At 47.2% G+C, this 18,766-nt stretch overlaps 1 protein-coding gene across 1 annotated transcript in view; it reads right to left on the reverse strand.

The window, feature by feature from the left end:
- Positions 1 to 16,243, reverse strand: part of LOC139231983 (cyclin-dependent kinase-like 2) — a 54,614-nt gene extending 38,371 nt beyond the window's left edge. The window contains exons 1-3 of the mRNA XM_070862545.1: positions 16,059 to 16,243; positions 6,771 to 6,965; positions 5,883 to 6,061 (exon numbers count right to left, since the gene is read on the reverse strand). Coding sequence (XP_070718646.1) covers positions 5,883 to 6,061; positions 6,771 to 6,965; positions 16,059 to 16,238 — 554 coding nt within the window. The 5' untranslated portion in view covers positions 16,239 to 16,243. The remainder of the gene's footprint in view (positions 1 to 5,882; positions 6,062 to 6,770; positions 6,966 to 16,058) is intronic.
- Between the last annotated feature and the right edge of the window lie 2,523 nt (positions 16,244 to 18,766).

Consider the following 18,766-nt stretch of genomic DNA (forward strand, 5'->3'; position numbering starts at 1 on the left):
TAACCTCACATTTATCCACATTATACTTCATCTGCCATGCATTTGCCCACTCACCTAACCTATCCAAGTCGCTCTGCAGCCTCACAGCATCCTCCTCGCAGCTCACACTGTCACCCAACTTAGTGTCATCCGCAAATTTGGAGATACTACATTTAATCCCCTCATCTAAATCATTAATGTACAGTGTAAACAGCTGGGGCCCCAGCACAGAACCTTGCGGTACCCCACTAGTCACTGCCTGCCATTCTGAAAAGTACCCATTTACTCCTACTCTTTGCTTCCTGTCTGACAACCAGTTCTCAATCCATGTCAGTACACTACCCCCAATCCCATGTGCTCTAACTTTGCACATCAATCTCTTGTGTGGGACCTTGTCGAACGCCTTCTGAAAGTCCAAATATACCACATCAACTGGTTCTCCCTTATCCACTCTACTGGAAAAATCCTCAAAAAATTCCAGAAGATTTGTCAAGCATGATTTCCCTTTCACAAATCCATGCTGACTTGGACCTATCATGTCACCTCTTTCCAAATGCACTGCTATGACATCCTTAATAATTGATTCCATCATTTTACCCACTACCGATGTCAGGCTGACCGGTCTATAATTCCCTGTTTTCTCTCTCCCTCCTTTTTTAAAAAGTGGGGTTACATTGGCTACCCTCCACTCCATAGGAACTGATCCAGAGTCAATGGAATGTTGGAAAATGACTGTCAACGCATCCACTATTTCCAAGGCCACCTCCTTAAGTACTCTGGGATGCAGTCCATCAGGCCCTGGGGATTTATCGGCCTTCAATCCCATCAATTTCCCCAACACAATTTCCCGGCTAATAAGGATTTCCCTCAGTTCCTCCTCCTTACTAGACCCCCCGACCCCTTTTATAAGCGGAAGGTTGTTCGTGTCCTCCTTCGTGAATACCGAACCAAAGTACTTGTTCAATTGGTCCGCCATTTCTTTGTTCCCCGTTATGACTTCCCCTGATTCGGACTGCAGGGGACCTACATTTGTCTTTACTAACCTTTTTCTCTTTACATATCTATAGAAACTTTTGCAATCCGTCTTAATGTTCCCTGCAAGCTTCTTCTCATACTCCATTTTCCCTGCCCTAATCAAACCCTTTGTCCTCCTCTGCTGAGTTCTAAATTTCTCCCAGTCCCCAGGTTCGCTGCTATTTCTGGCCAATTTGTATGCCACTTCCTTGGCTTTAATACTATCCCTGATTTCCCTTGATAGCCACGGTTGAGCCACCTTCCCTTTTTTATTTCTATGCCAGACAGGAATGTACAATTGTTGTAGTTCATCCATGCGGTCTCTAAATGTCTGCCATTGCCCATCCACAGTCAACCCCTTAAGTATCATTCGCCAATCCATCTCAGCCAATTCACGCCTCATACCTTCAAAGTTAGCCTTCTTTAAGTTCTGGACCATGGTCTCTGAATTAACTGTTTCATTCTCCATCCTAATGCAGAATTCCACCATATTATGGTCACTCTTCCCCAAGGGGCCTCGCACAACGAGATTGCTAATTAATCCTTTCTCATTACATAACACCCAGTCTAAGATGGCCTCCCCCCTAGTTGGTTCCTCGACATATTGGTCTAAAAAACCATCCCTTATGCACTCCAGAAAATCCTCCTCCACCGTATTGCTTCCAGTTTGGTTAGCCCAATCTATGTGCATATTAAAGTCACCCATTATAACTGCTGCACCTTTATTGCACGCACCCCTAATTTCCTGTTTGATGCCCTCCCCAACATCACTACTACTGTTTGGAGGTCTGTACACAACTCCCACTAACGTTTTTTGCCCTTTGGTGTTCTGCAGCTCTACCCATATAGATTCCACATCATCCAAGCTAATGTCCTTCCTAACTATTGCCTTAATCTCCTCCTTAACCAGCAATGCTACCCCACCTCCTTTTCCTTTTATTCTATCCTTCCTGAATGTTGAATACCCCTGGATGTTGAGTTCCCAGCCCTGCTCATCCTGGAGCCACGTCTCCGTAATCCGAATCACATCATATTTGTTAACATCTATTTGCACAGTTAATTCATCCACCTTATTGCGGATACTCCTTGCATTAAGACACAAAGCCTTTAGGCTTGTTTTTTTAACACCCTCTGTCCTTTTAGAATTTTGCTGTACAATGGCCCTTTTTGTTCTTTGCCTTGGGTTTCTCTGCCCTCCACTTTTCCTCATCTCCTTTCTGTCTTTTGTTTTTGCCTCCTTTTTGTTTCCCTCTATCTCCCTGCATTGGTTCCCATCCCCCTGCCATATTAGTTTAACTCCTCCCCAACAGCACTAGCAAACACTCCCCCGAGGACATTGGTTCCGATTCTGCCCAGGTGCAGACCGTCCGGATTGTACTGGTCCCACCTCCCCCAGAACCGGTTCCAATGCCCCAGGAATTTGAATCCCTCCCTGCTGCACCATTGCTCAAGCCACGTATTCATCTGAGCTATCCTGCGATTCCTACTCTGTACCTCGACAAATTGCGTGATTTTCAACTGGAGAAATCCAAGATAGAGCTGTGAGGCTACTCGGGAGAGAAAATTCCTGTGGTAGGTCGTATCACCGTACCGGTGAAATATAAAGATCAATTTCAGAACTTGCCTCTAATAGTAGTGAAAGGAGACAAGTCTGCCTTACTAGGAAGAAATTGGTTGAGCTCACTGAAGCTGGATTGGAGTAAGATTTTCTGTGTGGAAGCGAGATTTTCATCAACAGATGAGGTTATCAAGAAGTACCCGAAGGTGTCCTGTGAAACGGGCAGTCCGATCCAAGGCTTCAAGGCGAGTGTCAGGGTACAGAAGGACGCTAGATCGGTTTACTACAAGCCACGTTCCGTACCATATGCACTCAAGGAGAAAGTTGAGCAAGAACTCAAAAGACTAGAGACTGAGAACATTGTTTGTAAGATAGATTGATGTAATTGGGCTACACCTATTGTTGTTGCACCTAAGTCTGATGGTAAGGTAAGATTGTGTAGTGATTATAAAGTAACCGTAAACCAGGTTCTAGAGGGTAATGTCCCCAATACATTGCCGAATATAGAAGATTTGTTCACAACACTGACAGGTGATCAGATCTTATCAAAACTGGACCTTACAAATGCCTACTTACAGCTTGAACTAGATGAGGAGTACAAGTCATGTTTGATTATAAATACTCATCTAGGCCTATATCAATTTAATAGGCTACCGTTTGGAGTGTCTTCCGCCCCTGCCATATTCCAAGGGGTGATGAACCAGATTTTGCAGGTATTGAAGGGGTAGTATGTTACTTGGATGACATACTAATTTCAGCACCAAATAGGCAAATTCATAATAACATATTGAATGAAGTCTTCAAATGGCTAGAGAAGCACAGAGTACGAGTGTCTGCTCGTAAGTGTGAGTTATTTAAAAACTCAGTGGAGTACTTAGGGTACAGAGTAGACAAAGATGGTTTACATCCAACCATGGAAAAATTGGATGCGATCAGAAATGCACTCACTCCCAGGAATGTCACTGAACTTTGTTCATTCTTGGGTCTTTTGAACTATTATAGGAAGTTCCTACCAAATTTGGCTACAGTATTACATCCACTGAATGAACTTTTGAAAAAACAGGTCCATTGGAAGTGGTCAAAAGAATGCGATACAGCATTCAAGGAGTGTAAAAGCAAATTGGTAGAGAGCACCATGTTAGTTCACTATGACGTATCTAAGGAGATTAAGCTAGCATGCGATGCCTCTCCGTATGGAGTTGGGGCAGTAATCTCTCATGTATTAAGTAGTGGGGAGGAGAGACCAATTGCTTTTGCTTCACGCACTCTCAGTGCCAGTGAGAGTAATTATGCGCAAATTGAAAGGGAAGCTTTGGCATTAATTTTTGGGATCAAGAAGTTTCACAAATACTTGTATGGTCGTAAGTTTACCATCGTTACGGACCATAAGCCCCTAACAGCAATCCCCCATCCAAAGTCCCCAGTTCCAACATTAGCTGCAGCCCGAATGCAGAGATGGGCTTTGATTTTGTCAGCATATACATATGATATTGAATACAGACGATCAGCTGATCACAGTAATGCTGATGCAATGTCTAGATTGCCTTCCCCATCACAAGTTACACCCGATAGGGAAGAAGTGTTTTATTTTTCATACATTGATGAACTGCCAGTCACAGCTGAAGAGATTGGTAGAGCAACCAAACGTGACCCAGCGATGTCAAAGGTGTATGAGTATATTGCAAATGGATGGCCAAACCAGGTAACAGACAAAGATACAAATCCATTCTTCCTTCATTCGTAGGAATTAATTATCAGTCGATAAAGATTGTATCATGTGGGGTGCAAGAGTGGTTATAGCAAATAAATTCAGGTCCAAATTATTAGGAGACCTCCATGACCAGCACCTGGGAATGTGCTTGACCAAGAGTTTTGCACACAGTTATTTATGGTGGCCAGGTCTTGTTAAAGATATAGAGTACATCGTGAGGCAGTGTACGACATGTCAATCGGTAAGCAAGCAACCACCACCAGTACCATTACAGCCATGGACATGGCACCCCAGGCTGTGGCAAAGGCTACATATTGATTTTGCTGAGTTAGAAGGACAACAATTGTTCATTGTGATTGATAGTCATTCGAAGTGGGTTGAGGTATTTCCAATGTGGAAAATAACAAGTAAAACATTGGACATTTTACAAAAATTATTTTCTTCATTTGGCCTCCCTGAAGAAATTGTTTCGGATAATGGATCACAATTTCGTTCAGAAGAATTTGCACAATTCACGAGCAAAATGGTGTGAAACATACCAAGGTTCCACCATACCATCCTGCTTCGAATGGTGCAGCAGAGCGCACTGTGCAAATTGTTAAAACGTGCCCTCATAAAACAAATGTTAGATCCAAATCCAAGGAAACGACAGTTGTCATTGGATCACAAATTGGTTAATTTTTTGATTACATGTCGAAATACTCCTTATACAACTACTGCTGGAACACCAGTAGAGTTGTTTCTCAAACGACAGCCACGAACCAGATTCTCGTTGTTAAAGTCAAATTTGGCACAGTCCGTAGAAGAGACACAATTAAGACAGAAAGAGAATCATGATAGAGGTAGAGTAAAAGAGAGAAGTGTGAAATTAAACCAGAAGGTGAGAGTGAAGAACCATCACCATAAATGGTTAAAGTGGTTACCAGGAAGAGTGGTGAAGATATGTGGTCCTCTCATATTTGGTAAAGATGTTTGATAATGGACAGGTTAGGGTTGTTCATATTGATCATATTTTACCTACAAACATGGAAGGAGATGAAGGTGGGAATGATTCAATTATTTCTGACTCATCAGATAGTTTTGATACACCAGTAGCAAATCCTAAATCCAATGTACTAGAAACAAATCCAGGAGAGAATCAGAATGAAAGTCTGAGTCCGAGTCAGGAAAACAAAGAGCCTGAAGTTAGAGCGAGTTCAAATGAAAATCAAGGAAATTCCGTGGAGGGAAACGTTCCTCAGGATGAGCATCAAATGAGTTTAGATTCGACACCGTGTTTGGAAGGTTCTGTTCGAGAGCGAAGGTATCCGCTTCGAAACAGAAAACACGTGGTAAAGTTAAATTTGTAAATATGGAAAAAAAATAAGTTTATATCCTGTGTTATGTAGAAACATGAAAGTTATCTATGATGGTTTCTTCATTAAGGAGGGAGAAGTGTAATGTCTGTAAGCTTGTAATGTTTGCAGCTCCACACTGTGGATGTGGACGTGTTGTGTACTGCAACTGCATAGTTAATAATAAACAGAACCAGGCAGTTTGCAGAGACTTCCGAGAGAGAGCTGCCTGCCATGTTGGAAGCGGTGTGTGCTTGTGCTCGGTGAATATATCACAGGTACATACTTCCCGTACTTGGTGTCTCCGACCAAGAGTTCTGGCGCTCGGTACCACCGAGTGGCGACATAGTCAGTGTAAATCTCCCCCGGGGCAGCGAGTGTCCGCGCAAAGCCAAAGTCACACAGCTTCACCACCCCGCACTGGGACACCAGAATGTTCTCCGGCTTGATGTCACGGTGAATGATCTGCATGGAAATACACGGCAGATTAAACAAACCTTGTTATTTTACTAAATATTCTTACCCCTCCCTACTGACAGGGAGCTGCTTTCTCATAGAATCACTGAAACATAGAATGGTACAGCACAAAACGAGGCTATTCGGCCCAGAGTCTTCGAGGAGCAATGCAGTCAGACACACTCCCCCGCTTTCTCCCCACATCCCTCAACTGTTTTCTTTATCAAGTATTTATCCCATTACCTTTTGAAGGCTACTGTTGCATCTGTATCCACTGCCCTATGGGCCATGCGTGTTCCAAATGCTAATCAAAGGCCCTCCCTATCCACTCTATCCAGGCCCCTCATAATTTTACACACCTCTATCAGGTCTCCCCTCAGCCTCCTCTGTTCCAAAAACTCCAGCCGATCCAATCTGTCCTCATACCTAAAATTCTCCAGTCCCAACATCCTCGTAAATCTTCTCTGCACCCTCTCCAGTGCAATCACATCTTTCCTGTAATGTGGTGACCAGAACTGCACACAGTACTCCAGCTGTGGCCTAACTAGTGTTTTATACAGTTCAAGCATAACCTCCCTGCTCTGGTATTCTATGCCCCGGCTAATAAAGGCAACTACCCCATATGCCTTCTTAACCACCTTATCTACCTGTCCCGCTACCCTCAGGGATCTGTGGACCTGCTTCTACGACATGCTGATTCAAGGAGGGCCTCACTCACGTTGTGGCTGTGACAGAAGGCCATTCCTCGCAGGATCTGGATCAGGTACTTTCGAACTCTGCCGCTCTCCAACCCGTTTGGGAACTGCTCCAAGTCATCGAGTAGCGTGTGGTCCACGAACTCAAAGACCAGGTACCACCGTTTCTTCTTCTTGCACACCTCCAGCAGGTTGACCAGGTTCTCGTGCCGCAGTTGCTGTTGAAACAAGAAGTGGAAACGGTCTCTCCCGAGGAGTTTGCAGATCTCCAGGCAACCTTCGAGATTCTCTCATAGCTGCACGCAATGCCGAGCCAGCGAAGAGAAAGAAAGAATTGCATTTCCATAGCGCCTTTCACGACCACCGGACGTCTCAAAGCGCTTCACAGCCAATGAAGTACAGGGTACTTGTTTTCAAGTGTAGTCACTGTTGTAATGTAAGAAACGTGGCAGCCAATTTAGGCACAGCAAGCTCCCACAAACAGCAATGTGATAATGACCGGATAATCTGTTTTTGTTCAATATTGGCCCAGGACACCGGGGATAACTCCCCTGCTCTTCTTTGAAATAGTGCCATGGGATCTTTTACATCCACCTGAGAGCGCAGACAGGACCTCGGTTTAATGTCTCATCCGAAAGACAGCCCCTCCGACACTGCAGCAATCCCTCAGTCGTGCCCCTCCCACAGTGCAGCGCTCCCTCAGTACTGCCCCTCCAACAGTGCGGCACTCCCTCAGCAGTGCCCCTCCAACAGTGCGGCACTCCCTCAGTACTGTCCCTCCGACAGTGCGGCGCTCACTCAGTACTGCCCCTCTAACTGTGCAGGGCTCCCTCAGTACTGCACTGGAGTGTCAGCCTAGGTTTATGAACCCACAACCTTCTGACTCAGAGGCAAGTGTGCTACCCAGTGAGAAACAGCTGACACCTGACTAGTCAGTTTTTAACAAGTAAAAGTATACTTGTATACCTCAAGGATAGACAATAACTACTGCCTTGCCTGTTATACCTACATCCAAAGAATAAATACAAAATATTAACAAGAGGTATAAAGGATATTTTGAAAGAATTACTTATTTCAAACTTTTGCCATGTCGAAGTGAACATAAACATAAATATTAAACACTCACTCCCTCCACCACCGGCGCCCCCTGGCTGCAGTGTGTACCATCTACAAGATGCACTGCAGCAACTCGCCAAGGCTTCTTCGGCAGCACCTCCCAAACCCGCGACCTCTACCACCTAGAAGGACAAGGGCAGCAGGCGCATGGGAACACCACCACCTCCACGTTCCCCTCCCAGTCACACACCATCCTGACTTGGAAATATATCGGCCGTTCCTTCATCGTCGCTGGGTCACAATCCTGGAACTCCCTCCCTAACAGCACTGTGGGAGCACCTTCACCACACGGACTGCAGCGGTTCAAGAAGGCGGCTCACCACCACCTTCTCAAGGGGCAATTAGGGACGGGCAATAAACGCCGGCCTTGCCAGCGACGCCCACATCCCAGGAACTAATTTTTTTTTTTTAAATCGGCTTAGGCATAACGGGCTGAATGGCCTCTTTCTCTGCTGTAAGATTGTGAAGTTCTGAATATTAAGGCATGTTTTTGCTGCGGATATGTGGTCGGAAGCTCATTTCAGGATCAAATACGACACCAAGGTTGTGAACAGTCTGGTTCAGCCTCAGGCAGGAGTTGGGGAGAGGGATGGAGTCCGTGGCTGGGACCGAAAACAATGGCTTCTGTCTTCCCAATATTCAATTGGAGAACATTTCTGCTCATCCTGTACTGGATGTCGGACAAGCAGTCTGACAATTTAGAGACCGGTGGTGGTGAGGGAGCGCTGGGTGTTGTCAGTGTACATGTGGAACTCACTGCCACAGGGAGGTGTTGAGGCGAATAGTATCGATGTATTTAAGGGGAAGCTGGATAAACACATGGGGGAGAAAGGAATAGAAGGATATGGTGATGGGGTGAGATGGAGAGGGGTGGGAGGGGGCTGGTGTGGAGCATAAACCCCGGCACGGAGCAGTGGGACATAAACCCCGGCACGGAGCGGTGGGACATAAACCCCGGCACGGAGCGGTGGGACATAAACCCCGGCACGGAGCGGTGGGACATAAACCCTGGCACGGAGCAGTGGGGCCCAATGGCCTGTTCCTGTGCTATTAAAGTCTATGTACAATAAATCCATCTTTAAAAAAAACGCTTAATTAAAGCACTCATCTGTACCATTCAAACTAATAAAATAAACTCAAGCAGACCTCCAACTCCTTATTTTATTAGGTTAGTGAAAAACAGATACGCAACCCAAGCAACAGGCCGACTGCATTCCAAAACCTGTTTAGGCTTGTCCAGTTACCCAAGAATGCTTTAAACATCGAGATTAAAATAACTTCAACAACATATTAACCAGCACATTGATTAGTATTACCGCATAACTGGCGGAGTGTATTCAGCTGGACCATAATAATCATTAACGGAATTAAAGGCAAATTCATATCTAGCTACCCAACAATTAATATTTTTATTTTACAAATGAGCAATTTTTAGAGTCACATGCAGCACAGGAGGAGGCCATTGGGCCCATCGAGCCTGTGCCGGCTCTGTGACAGAGCGATCCAATCAGTCCCACTCCCCCCGCTCTTTCCCCACAGACCGGCAACTTTCTTGCACAGGATATAAGGCCCAACCAGTCCATGCCGGCGTTTATGCTCCACTCGAGCCTCCGCCTGTCTTTCCTCATTTAAATCTATCAGCATATCCCTCTATTCCCTTCTCCCTCATGTGTTTATCCAGCCTCCCCTTAAATGCATCGATACTATTCGCCTCAACCCCTCCCTGTGGCAGCGAGTTCCACATTCTCACCACTTTCTGGGTAAGGAAGTTTCTCCTGAATTCCCCATTGGATTTCTTGGTGACTGTCTGATATTGATGACCTCTAGTTTTTCTGATTACAAATGTCACCCAGGTTTGGAGTTAAGTCATAGGACTGAGATCAGGCGCTATCTCAATGCAAGTCTTTCTTTATTTCGTTTTACGTATAGTGCCGGGAAAATAGGTCGTCCTCACTGTCATGGGGAGATCGACACAGAGCACAATTTATCTATCTGCCTACATCATCGCTCCATAAAACATTAAGCTATTGTCTTTACAGCAGGCAGTTAGTGCAGTGTAACATTAGATGCACGGTTTGTGTAACTCAGCCACATCATGTCTCTACATCCTGAAGGGTGGAAGATGCCTGTGGGTGGATTGTTTTAACGTGGGGTGACCGTTGCACACCAGCCACCACACGGGCTTGACAGAGCGAGGTCTTGGTCCAGTGGCAAAGGTTAATCAGGACGACTGGAGACCTGCTCTGCTGCACGGACCTAGTGCGCTCACATATCGCAGTGTGGGCTGGGCCCGTGCTGCCCCTGGGCCCTCGCCGCTCCTGCTGTACCTGCCCACGCTCCAATCACCGACCTGCACCCTTGGTGATGTCCCTCTTCACTGCCGTTGCTCTCCTGCTCCAGCACGGGCTGCTCCCTGGACTGGTACACCGCCACACTGCTCCTTCCGCTCCCCGGCCCGCTGAGCGGCCTGGCCCAGCAGGCTGCAGTTAATCACATGTGCAGTAACTGGTGGAATCCCAGAGTGTGGGCAACAGAGGGCGCGCGCTGCAGTATACCTACTGTATTTGCCTGCACTTCACATTTCTGCACAGCTTGTAAATGCTTAGTGAAGTCCCAGGAAACTCTCTGGTTGCAAACGTGACAACGGTCACCCTGGAAAACACGCAGCAAAGTGAATACCCAGGTAGGAAAATAAGCCAATGTGACATTTCCCCCGTGTCAGGTGAATCTATATCGCTCGGTGCTTATAGAATCACAGAAATTTGCAGCACGGAAGGAGGCCATTCGGCCCATCGTGTCCGCACCGGCTGACAAAGAGCTACCCAGCCTCATCCCACTTTCCAGCTCTGGGTCCGTAGCCCTGTAGGTTACGACACTTCAAGTACACATCCAGGTAGTTTTTAAAATGAGGTGAGGGCTTCTGCCTCTACCACCCTTTCAGGCAGTGAGTTCCAGACCCCCACCACCCTCTGGGTGAAGACATTTCCCCTCAAATCCCCCGTAAACCTCCCCCCAATTACTTTAAATCTATGCCCCTTGGTTGTTAACCACTCTGCCAAGGCAAACAGGTCCTTCCTATCCACTCTATCCAGGCCCCTCCTGGGCCGAATTGAGACGATGGTGGGGAGAGAGGTGGGAGGGCGTTGTGGGGGGGGGGGGAAAGGAAAGAGGCGGGCGGGGAGGAGGGGAGGTCGGGGGGAGATGGGGGGTGAGGGAGGGGCGCGGGGAGATGGGGGGTGAGGACGGGGGGGGTGGGGGTGAGGGAGGGGCGCGGGGAGGTGGGGAGAACGGGGGGAGATGGGGGGTGAGGGAGGGGCGCGGGGAGGACGGGGGGAGACGACGGGGGAGAGGGGCGCGGGGAGGTGGTGGGGGAAGGCGGGGCACATGCAGCCAGTGTCGGAGCAGTGAATGACGGCAGGATTTCCACGTTAAGATGCGCACGCGCTAAACATTGAGGTTGCAATCCGTTTCAAAGGGCGATCGCTGACGGGTCGCCATCTTAAACCTGCTGCAAATTCCATGACGTTAAGAAAAGACTCACACAAAAGCAAAATACTGCAGATGCTGGAATCTGAAATAAAAACAGAAATTGCTGGACATCTCAGCGGGTCGGGCAGCGTCTGTGGAGAGAGAAACAGAGTTAACGTTTCGGGTCGATGACCCTTGGTCAGAACTGGAAAAAGTTTGAAATGTAACAGATTCTTAAACAAGTGCCAGGGGCAGTGAAAGGGGGAGGGGGGAAAGAACAAAAGGGAAGGTCTGTGATAGGGTGGGAGGCAGGAGAGATTAGAGACAAAAGGGATGGTGGGCCGAATTGAGATGGTAATGGCACAAGTTAGGAAACTAAAGATGAGTCTAGAGAGGGCGTGAATGGCGGAATCATTACCGGCTGCCGTGGGAAACAGAGAGAAAAATAAGAATAAAAAGGCCGGAAAGGGGGCTTGTAAAAATAAAATGGAGGAAAAGGAATAAAATCTGGGCAGAGGTTAAGGTCTGACATTGTTGAACTGGATTGTTGAGTCCAGAAGGCTGTAAAGTGCCTGATCGAAAGATGGGGTGCTGTTCCTCGAGTTTGCGTTGAACTTCGTTGGAACAGTGTAGGAGTCCGAGGACAGAGGTGTCAGAGTGAGAGAAAAAGCTGATGTTCATCAACTGACTATGGCCGGTTTAGCAGCTGGGTCTACAGGAAGTAAACACAGCATCAGCCGCCACTGAGGACCAGAGACGAGCGTTGTTGTGGAACTGGATCGATAAATGAATACTTGCCAAATCAAACTCGTGGCTCAACTGACATCAGAACACAGCACCGCGGTATAATGTTCCGTATCATCTTTGCGTGTTATGTCGTTGCCTGTCAGTGATACCGACAGGCTGAATGCCAGCAGTAATTATAGAACAATAGGCTGTGTTTTCCAATACTCAGGTAAAGGGATGTAACAGTTACTCTCTTACAAACGTACATAACCTTTTCAACCAACACTTCCCACCAAATGCATCGGGAGTTTTGTCTCACTTATGCACTCAGCTCAGAAAGTAATCACTTAAATATCACTGCCGTGCAAATGAATGACAAATACCTTCATTACCAATGACAACTTGCATTTATACCCGGCTTTAACGTAGTAAAATGTCCCAAGGAACGATCATCATAGAAACATAGACAATAGGTGCAGGAGTAGGCCATTCGGGCCTTCGAGCCTGCACCACCATTCAATAAGATCATGGCTGATCATTCCCTCAGTACCCCTTTCCTGCTTTCTCTCCATACCCCTTGATCCCTTTAGCTGTAAGGGCCATATCTAACTCCCTCTTGAATATATCCAATGAACTGGCATCAACAACTCTCTGCGGCAGGGAATTCCACAGGTTAACAACTCTCTGAGTGAAGAAGTTTCTCCTCATCTCAGTCCTAAATGGCTTACCCCTTATCCTTAGACTGTGTCCCCTGGTTCTAAACTTCCCCAACATCGGGAACATTCTTTCTGCCTCTAACCTGTCCAGTCCCATCAGAATTTTATATGTTTCTATGCGATCCCCTCTCATCCTTCTAAACTCCAGTGACTACAGCCCAGTCGATCCAGTCTCTCCTCATATGTCAGTCCTGCCATCCCGGGAATCAGCCTGGTGAACTTTCGCTGCACTCCCTCAATAGCAAGAACGTCCTTCCTCAGATTAGGAGACCCAAACTGAACAACATTTGACACCGAGCCACATAAGGAGATATTAGGGACAGGTGACCAAAAGCTGGGCTCGGTTTTAAGGAGTGTCTTAAAAGGAGGAAAGAGAGGCGGAGAGGTTTATGGAGGGAGTTCCAGAACTTGGGGCCTAGGCAGTTGAAGACACGGCCACCGATGGTGGAGCAATTATAATCAGGGATGTTCAAGAGGCCAGTATTGGAGGAACGCAGAGATCTCGGGGAGGGTTGTGAGGCTGGAGGTGATTACAGAGATAGGGAGGGGACAAGGGCCATGGAGGGATTTGAAAACAAGGACAGAGAATTTTTAAGTCGAGACGTTGCTGGTCAGCGAGCACAGGGGGTGATGGGTGAGCGGGACTCGGTGTGAGTTAGGACACGGGGCAGCGAGCACAGGGGGTGATGGGTGAGTGGGACACGGTGCGAGTTAGGACACGGGGCAGCTGAGTTTTGAATGACCTCAAGTTCACCTCAAGTAACTGTTGTCCACCTGTGGTCATCTCCGTACCGTGTTCTGAATGATCATTTATATTCCAAAAAATAGACATCGCACGGTGAGATAAATAATCCTTTATATCGGTCATTATTATAATCTGCCTGCCCGTCATAACCATGCACAGTGGACACAGGCCAGAGCAGTAAGTAAAAGGGCCACTTCCTTCTGTGAATGCACAGATTATATCAAGTTAATATTGCAGAAGAGGATTTAACATCTGTCGAGACCGCACCTGGAGTATTGAATACAGTTTTAGTCTCCTTACCTAAAGTAAGGAGGGAGTGCAACGAGGGTTCACCAGATTGATTCCTGGGATGGGGGGATGGTCCCATGAGAGATTGAGTAGACTAGGCCGATATTCTCTAGAGTTTAGAAGAATGAGAGGTGATCTCATTGAAACATACCAGATTCTGAGGGGGATTGACAGGGTAGATGCAGGGAGGATGTTTCCCCCGGGCTGGGGAGTCTAGAACCAGGGGTCACAGTCTCAGGATAAGGGCTCGGCCATTTAGGACTGAGATGAGGAGGAATTTCTTCACTCAGAGGGTGGTGAATCTTTGGAATTCTCTGCCCCAGAGGGCTGTGGAGACTCAGTCTTTGAGTATATTCAAGGCTGAGATCGGTAGATTTCTAGATAGTAAGGGATATGGGGATAGTGTGGGAAAGTGGAGTTGAGGTCGAAGATCAGCCATGATCCTATTAAATGGCGGAGCAGGCTCAAGGGGCCGAATGGCCGACTCCTGCTCCTAATTTTCTTGTTCTTATCTGATATTCCAGCTCTGAGTCTGGATCACATGACAGGTTCAGCAAACTTTGCTTCAATTAGACCATCATCTCACCTGTAATTAGATTAACATTTGGTGTTACAAAGATAATGACCCAAACTTGCAGTCAACAGTAATGTGATGACGCTCACCACTGACCTCACAGGACACTGCCTGCGGGGATCTCGCGGCCTCTGTGGCAGAAACCTTACGGTTTCCCGACATGTAATTGGCTGTGGTGCTGTGAAAAGGGGATTTCCAGGGCGATGCAGCGCGATGTCATCAAGCTGTCGAAGCAGCCAATCACACTGGAAAATTCTTAGGGACAGCAAACCAGGAAATAAAAAGTACTGATCACCAACTCACTTTTAAAAAATGGTACAGAGATCAAAATAAAGATGGGGCACACACATGGGTTAAGGTAGAAGCTGAAATGTCATGATCAAACTTTTATATTGTTTTTAAAGTCTGGAAATTTTATCATAATTTGACATTCCACAAATGTAAAAATTAGTTTTTTTTTAGGGCTATAACGGGTATTTAGCAGTCAATACGCCAGTTACATCTAATCCAACAAGACTTAACATTTAATGGGGGGTTTAACAGTGATATTACTGTCAGAAAGTGGAGGTTTTTGTCCGTTTCACTGATTGCCGGCAATGGGGGGAGGTGGGAGTAGGTCACAGTGCAGTCAGTGACTAACCCCAACTTCAGGATTCCCACCTTTCTCTGCGCATGCGCTAAATCCTGACGTTGCGGTCAGTTTCAGAGGGGTAACGGCAGCAAACGCTGAGTTTCGACGGCATTAGCAGCCGCAAAATCCGAGCCAAAATAATAAGAGTTTTGCATTTCTGTCGTGCATTATCGTATCTTCAATAATTTCCATCTAATTTTGAAGTGCAGTGAGTATTTATTTTTTATTTGTTCCGGGATGTAAGTGTCACTGGCAAGGCCGGCATTTATTGCACATCCCTAATTGCCCTCGAGAAGCTGGTGAGCCGCTTTCCTGAACCGCTGCATCTGGGCAAAAGCAACAGGCAACTTGCACACAGGAATGGCCCATAAACAGTAAATGAATTCGTAGCCAGTAAATCTGCTGGCCTAGGGAAAAATCTTGGCGAAGAAACTGGAATAACTAACTCGCTGCTTTTCTTCAAATCGTTCCTTCACCACATGGACTGCAACGATTCAAGAAGGTTTCTCGAGAACAATTCGGGATGGGCAATAAATGCCGGCCTTGCCAGCGACGCCCACATCCCAGGAATAATTAGATCTCAGCTGTGGCTCAGTGGGCAGCACCCTCACCTCTGAGTCAGAAGGTTGTGGGTTCAAGTCCCACACCAGGGACTTGAGCACATAATTCTAGGCTGACACTCCAATGCAGTGCTGAGGGAGCGGTGCACTGTCGGAGGGGCAGTACTCTCTCAGGTGGAAGTAAAAGATCCCACGGCCATTATTTCAAAGAAGAGCAGGGGAGTTCTCCCCGGTGTCCTGGGGCCAATATTTATCCCACAATCAACATCACTAAAACAAATTATCTAGTCATTATCACATTGCTGTGTGTGGGAGCTTGCTGTGCACAAATTGGCTGCCACGTTTCCCACATTACAACAGTGACTACACTCAAAGTACTTCATTGACTGTAAAGCGCTTTGGGACGTCCGGTGGTTGTGAAAGGCACTATAGAAATCCAAATCTTTCTTTTTATAAAGAAATATAAAAGAAGAATGGAACAGCTTACCTTTAATAATTTTATTTCCCTCATGGCAATTTTTTTCACCATTTTGTCATCATCGCCCTCCAGGAACTTTTTGATGGCAACAATCCTTCTATTCTCTTTGTTCCTGCATTTTATCACCATCCCATAGCTGCCTTCTCCCACCAAGCCTAGGTGTTCATACTTCTCCATACCTGTCAGCATCCACCTGTGAGCTGTAAGCACACACACATTAACATGGAAGGCGACGGGTTCCTAATATGTTCTCATGTTTCCTATAATCCCCTGGGAGGACAGACACACCAACATCAGCGACCTCATTCACGCTAATATCCCCAGCATCGAAGCACTGACCACACTCGATCAGTTCGCATGGCAGACACGAGACTCCCTAAGTAATTGCTCTATATGGAGCATGTGATTCACGGCAAACGAGCCAAAGGTGGGCAGAGGAAACGTTACAAGGACACCCTCAAAGCCTCCCTGTTGAAGTGCGACATCCCCACCGACACCTGGCAGTCCCTGGCCAAAGACCGCCCGAAGTGGAGGAAGTGCATCCGGGAGTGCGCTGAGCACCTCGAGTCTCAATGCTACGAGCGTGAAGAGGTCAGGCGCAGGCAGCGGAAGGAGTGTGTGGTAAATCACCCCTCCTTCCCCCGACGAACGTCTGTCCCACCTGTAACAGGGTCCGTGGCTCTCGCATTGGACTGTTCTCGCAAAGACCTCACTTTAGGATTCCGAGGAACTGCCTATGATTGATTGATTGATTGATGTGTGTGTGTCCTTCGGGGAAGGAAATCTGCTGCCCTTACCCGGTCTGGCCGATATGTGACTCCAGACCCACAGCAATACGGTTGACTCTTAACTGCCCCCTGAAACGGCGGCTCACCACCACCTTCTCAAGGGGCAATTAGGGATGGGCAATAAATGCCGGCCTTGCCAGCGACGCTCACATCCCAGGAACGATTAACAAAATTGTCTGATGTGAAACATATTCCAGTCAGTCAGTGGATCACCAAGGTCGCTCAGAATGAAAACCCGAGTTATTATCACAAGTGGTTTGATGAAATGACAGACATTGACACCTTGAAACTCAATGCCCAGTCACACGTCCCAGCACCTTTCTGACGGGTCAGTACAAACGATGGTTTTATTGCTGACAGTGAGGCCTCAGCTTTGGTGCTGCACAACGAGCCGCGAATAACTCTCACAAAGCTCTCGGAATCCAAACTCCTGTCAGCGGGAATGGCAGCAACATCAAACCGAGGCTGACATGTGCGTTGCCAGTGGGATATCCAACATGGAGGAAGAGCAGATAAATCGTTTATAACTAAATGGGAGAAATAATGACAAGCTCCCACATTAACAATTAACCACTTGCAGACATTGCTTCCAGTCAGTCCATCGCAGTCCAGTATTTTCCCACTCGGGGGGTGTCTGACTCTTACATCCCTGAGGGAGCACCGCACTGTCAGAGGGGCAGTACTGAGGGAGCGCCGCACTGTCGGAGGGGCAGTACTGAGGGAGCGCCGCACTGTCGGCGGGGCAGTACTGAGGGAGCGCCGCACTGTCGACGGGGCAGTACTGAGGGAGCAGCGCACTGTCGGAGGGGCAGTACTGAGGGAGCAGCGCACTGTCGGAGGGGCAGTACTGAGGGAGAGAAAGAGAGAAAGCAAGAGCGAGCTCTTTACGGTCAATGAAGTACTTTTTGAAGTGTAGTCACTGTTGTAATGTGGGAAGGAGATGTAGACAGGAGAGGCTAAATGACGGAATGGATGATAGACAAAAGGAGATTGGAGTGCAACAAAGGTTCACTAGATTGATTCTGAGGATGAGGGAATTGTTCTATGAGGAGAGATTGAGCAGAATGGGACCGTATTCCCTGGAACTTAGAAGAATGAGGTATGTAGTTGTGAGCCTGGTGGATGAACTGGTAATGTGTCGTGTGATTGTTAAACCTTAGCTAATAAACCAAGTAGTTCTTAATAGCAATGTGTTGCTATGAATTCTTAAGCAAAGAACCCATGAAGCAAATACATTAACCGCTCAACATCACGACCCAATATTATCTCCTAATGATAACGATGAGGGTTCAGACATGTTTGATGCTATAATTGGGATCTGCGAGCTCGAGCTGCTGAACCTGCAGCAAGCAACAGGTAATTCATTCTTATCGTAAACTATTCTAATCTGTTACAAATTGGCAGACAGGAAGAGATTAGAAGAAACGTATTAACATAGCAATCTACAGCGCAGAAGGAGGCCATTCCAGCCCATTGTGTCCACACGGCCCTCGGTCAGCAGCCCTGAAGGTTACACATAAACCTATGAACAATGAACAATGACGGAAAGGTAAAGAGCACCCAGCCCAACCAGTCCGCCCCACACAACTGCGACACCCCTTACACTGAAAACATTCTACACTCCACCCCAACCGGAGCCATGCGATCTCCTGGGAGAGGCAAAAGCCAGATAAAAACCCAGGCCAATTAGAGTTAATTTAAGCCAAACCTCTCCTCCCCAGGTATGAAGATTTTTCCAGGGCTGATATCCGCTTAGTACCCTACTAGCGTGGAGGCCCAACCTGCGAGAGATCATCAGTGACAGGTCGGGGCCATAAAAGGAGTGGCGAGCGGCCCCGGGGGCAGTGTGTCGGTGTACCATGGCAAGGTACAGCGCGAGGGCGACGGCAGCGAAGAGTGACGTCATCAAGGTCCAGGTCGGTGATTGGA

This window comes from Pristiophorus japonicus, chromosome 2 (genome assembly GCF_044704955.1).
Source record: "Pristiophorus japonicus isolate sPriJap1 chromosome 2, sPriJap1.hap1, whole genome shotgun sequence".
Lineage (NCBI taxonomy): Eukaryota > Metazoa > Chordata > Chondrichthyes > Pristiophoridae > Pristiophorus > Pristiophorus japonicus.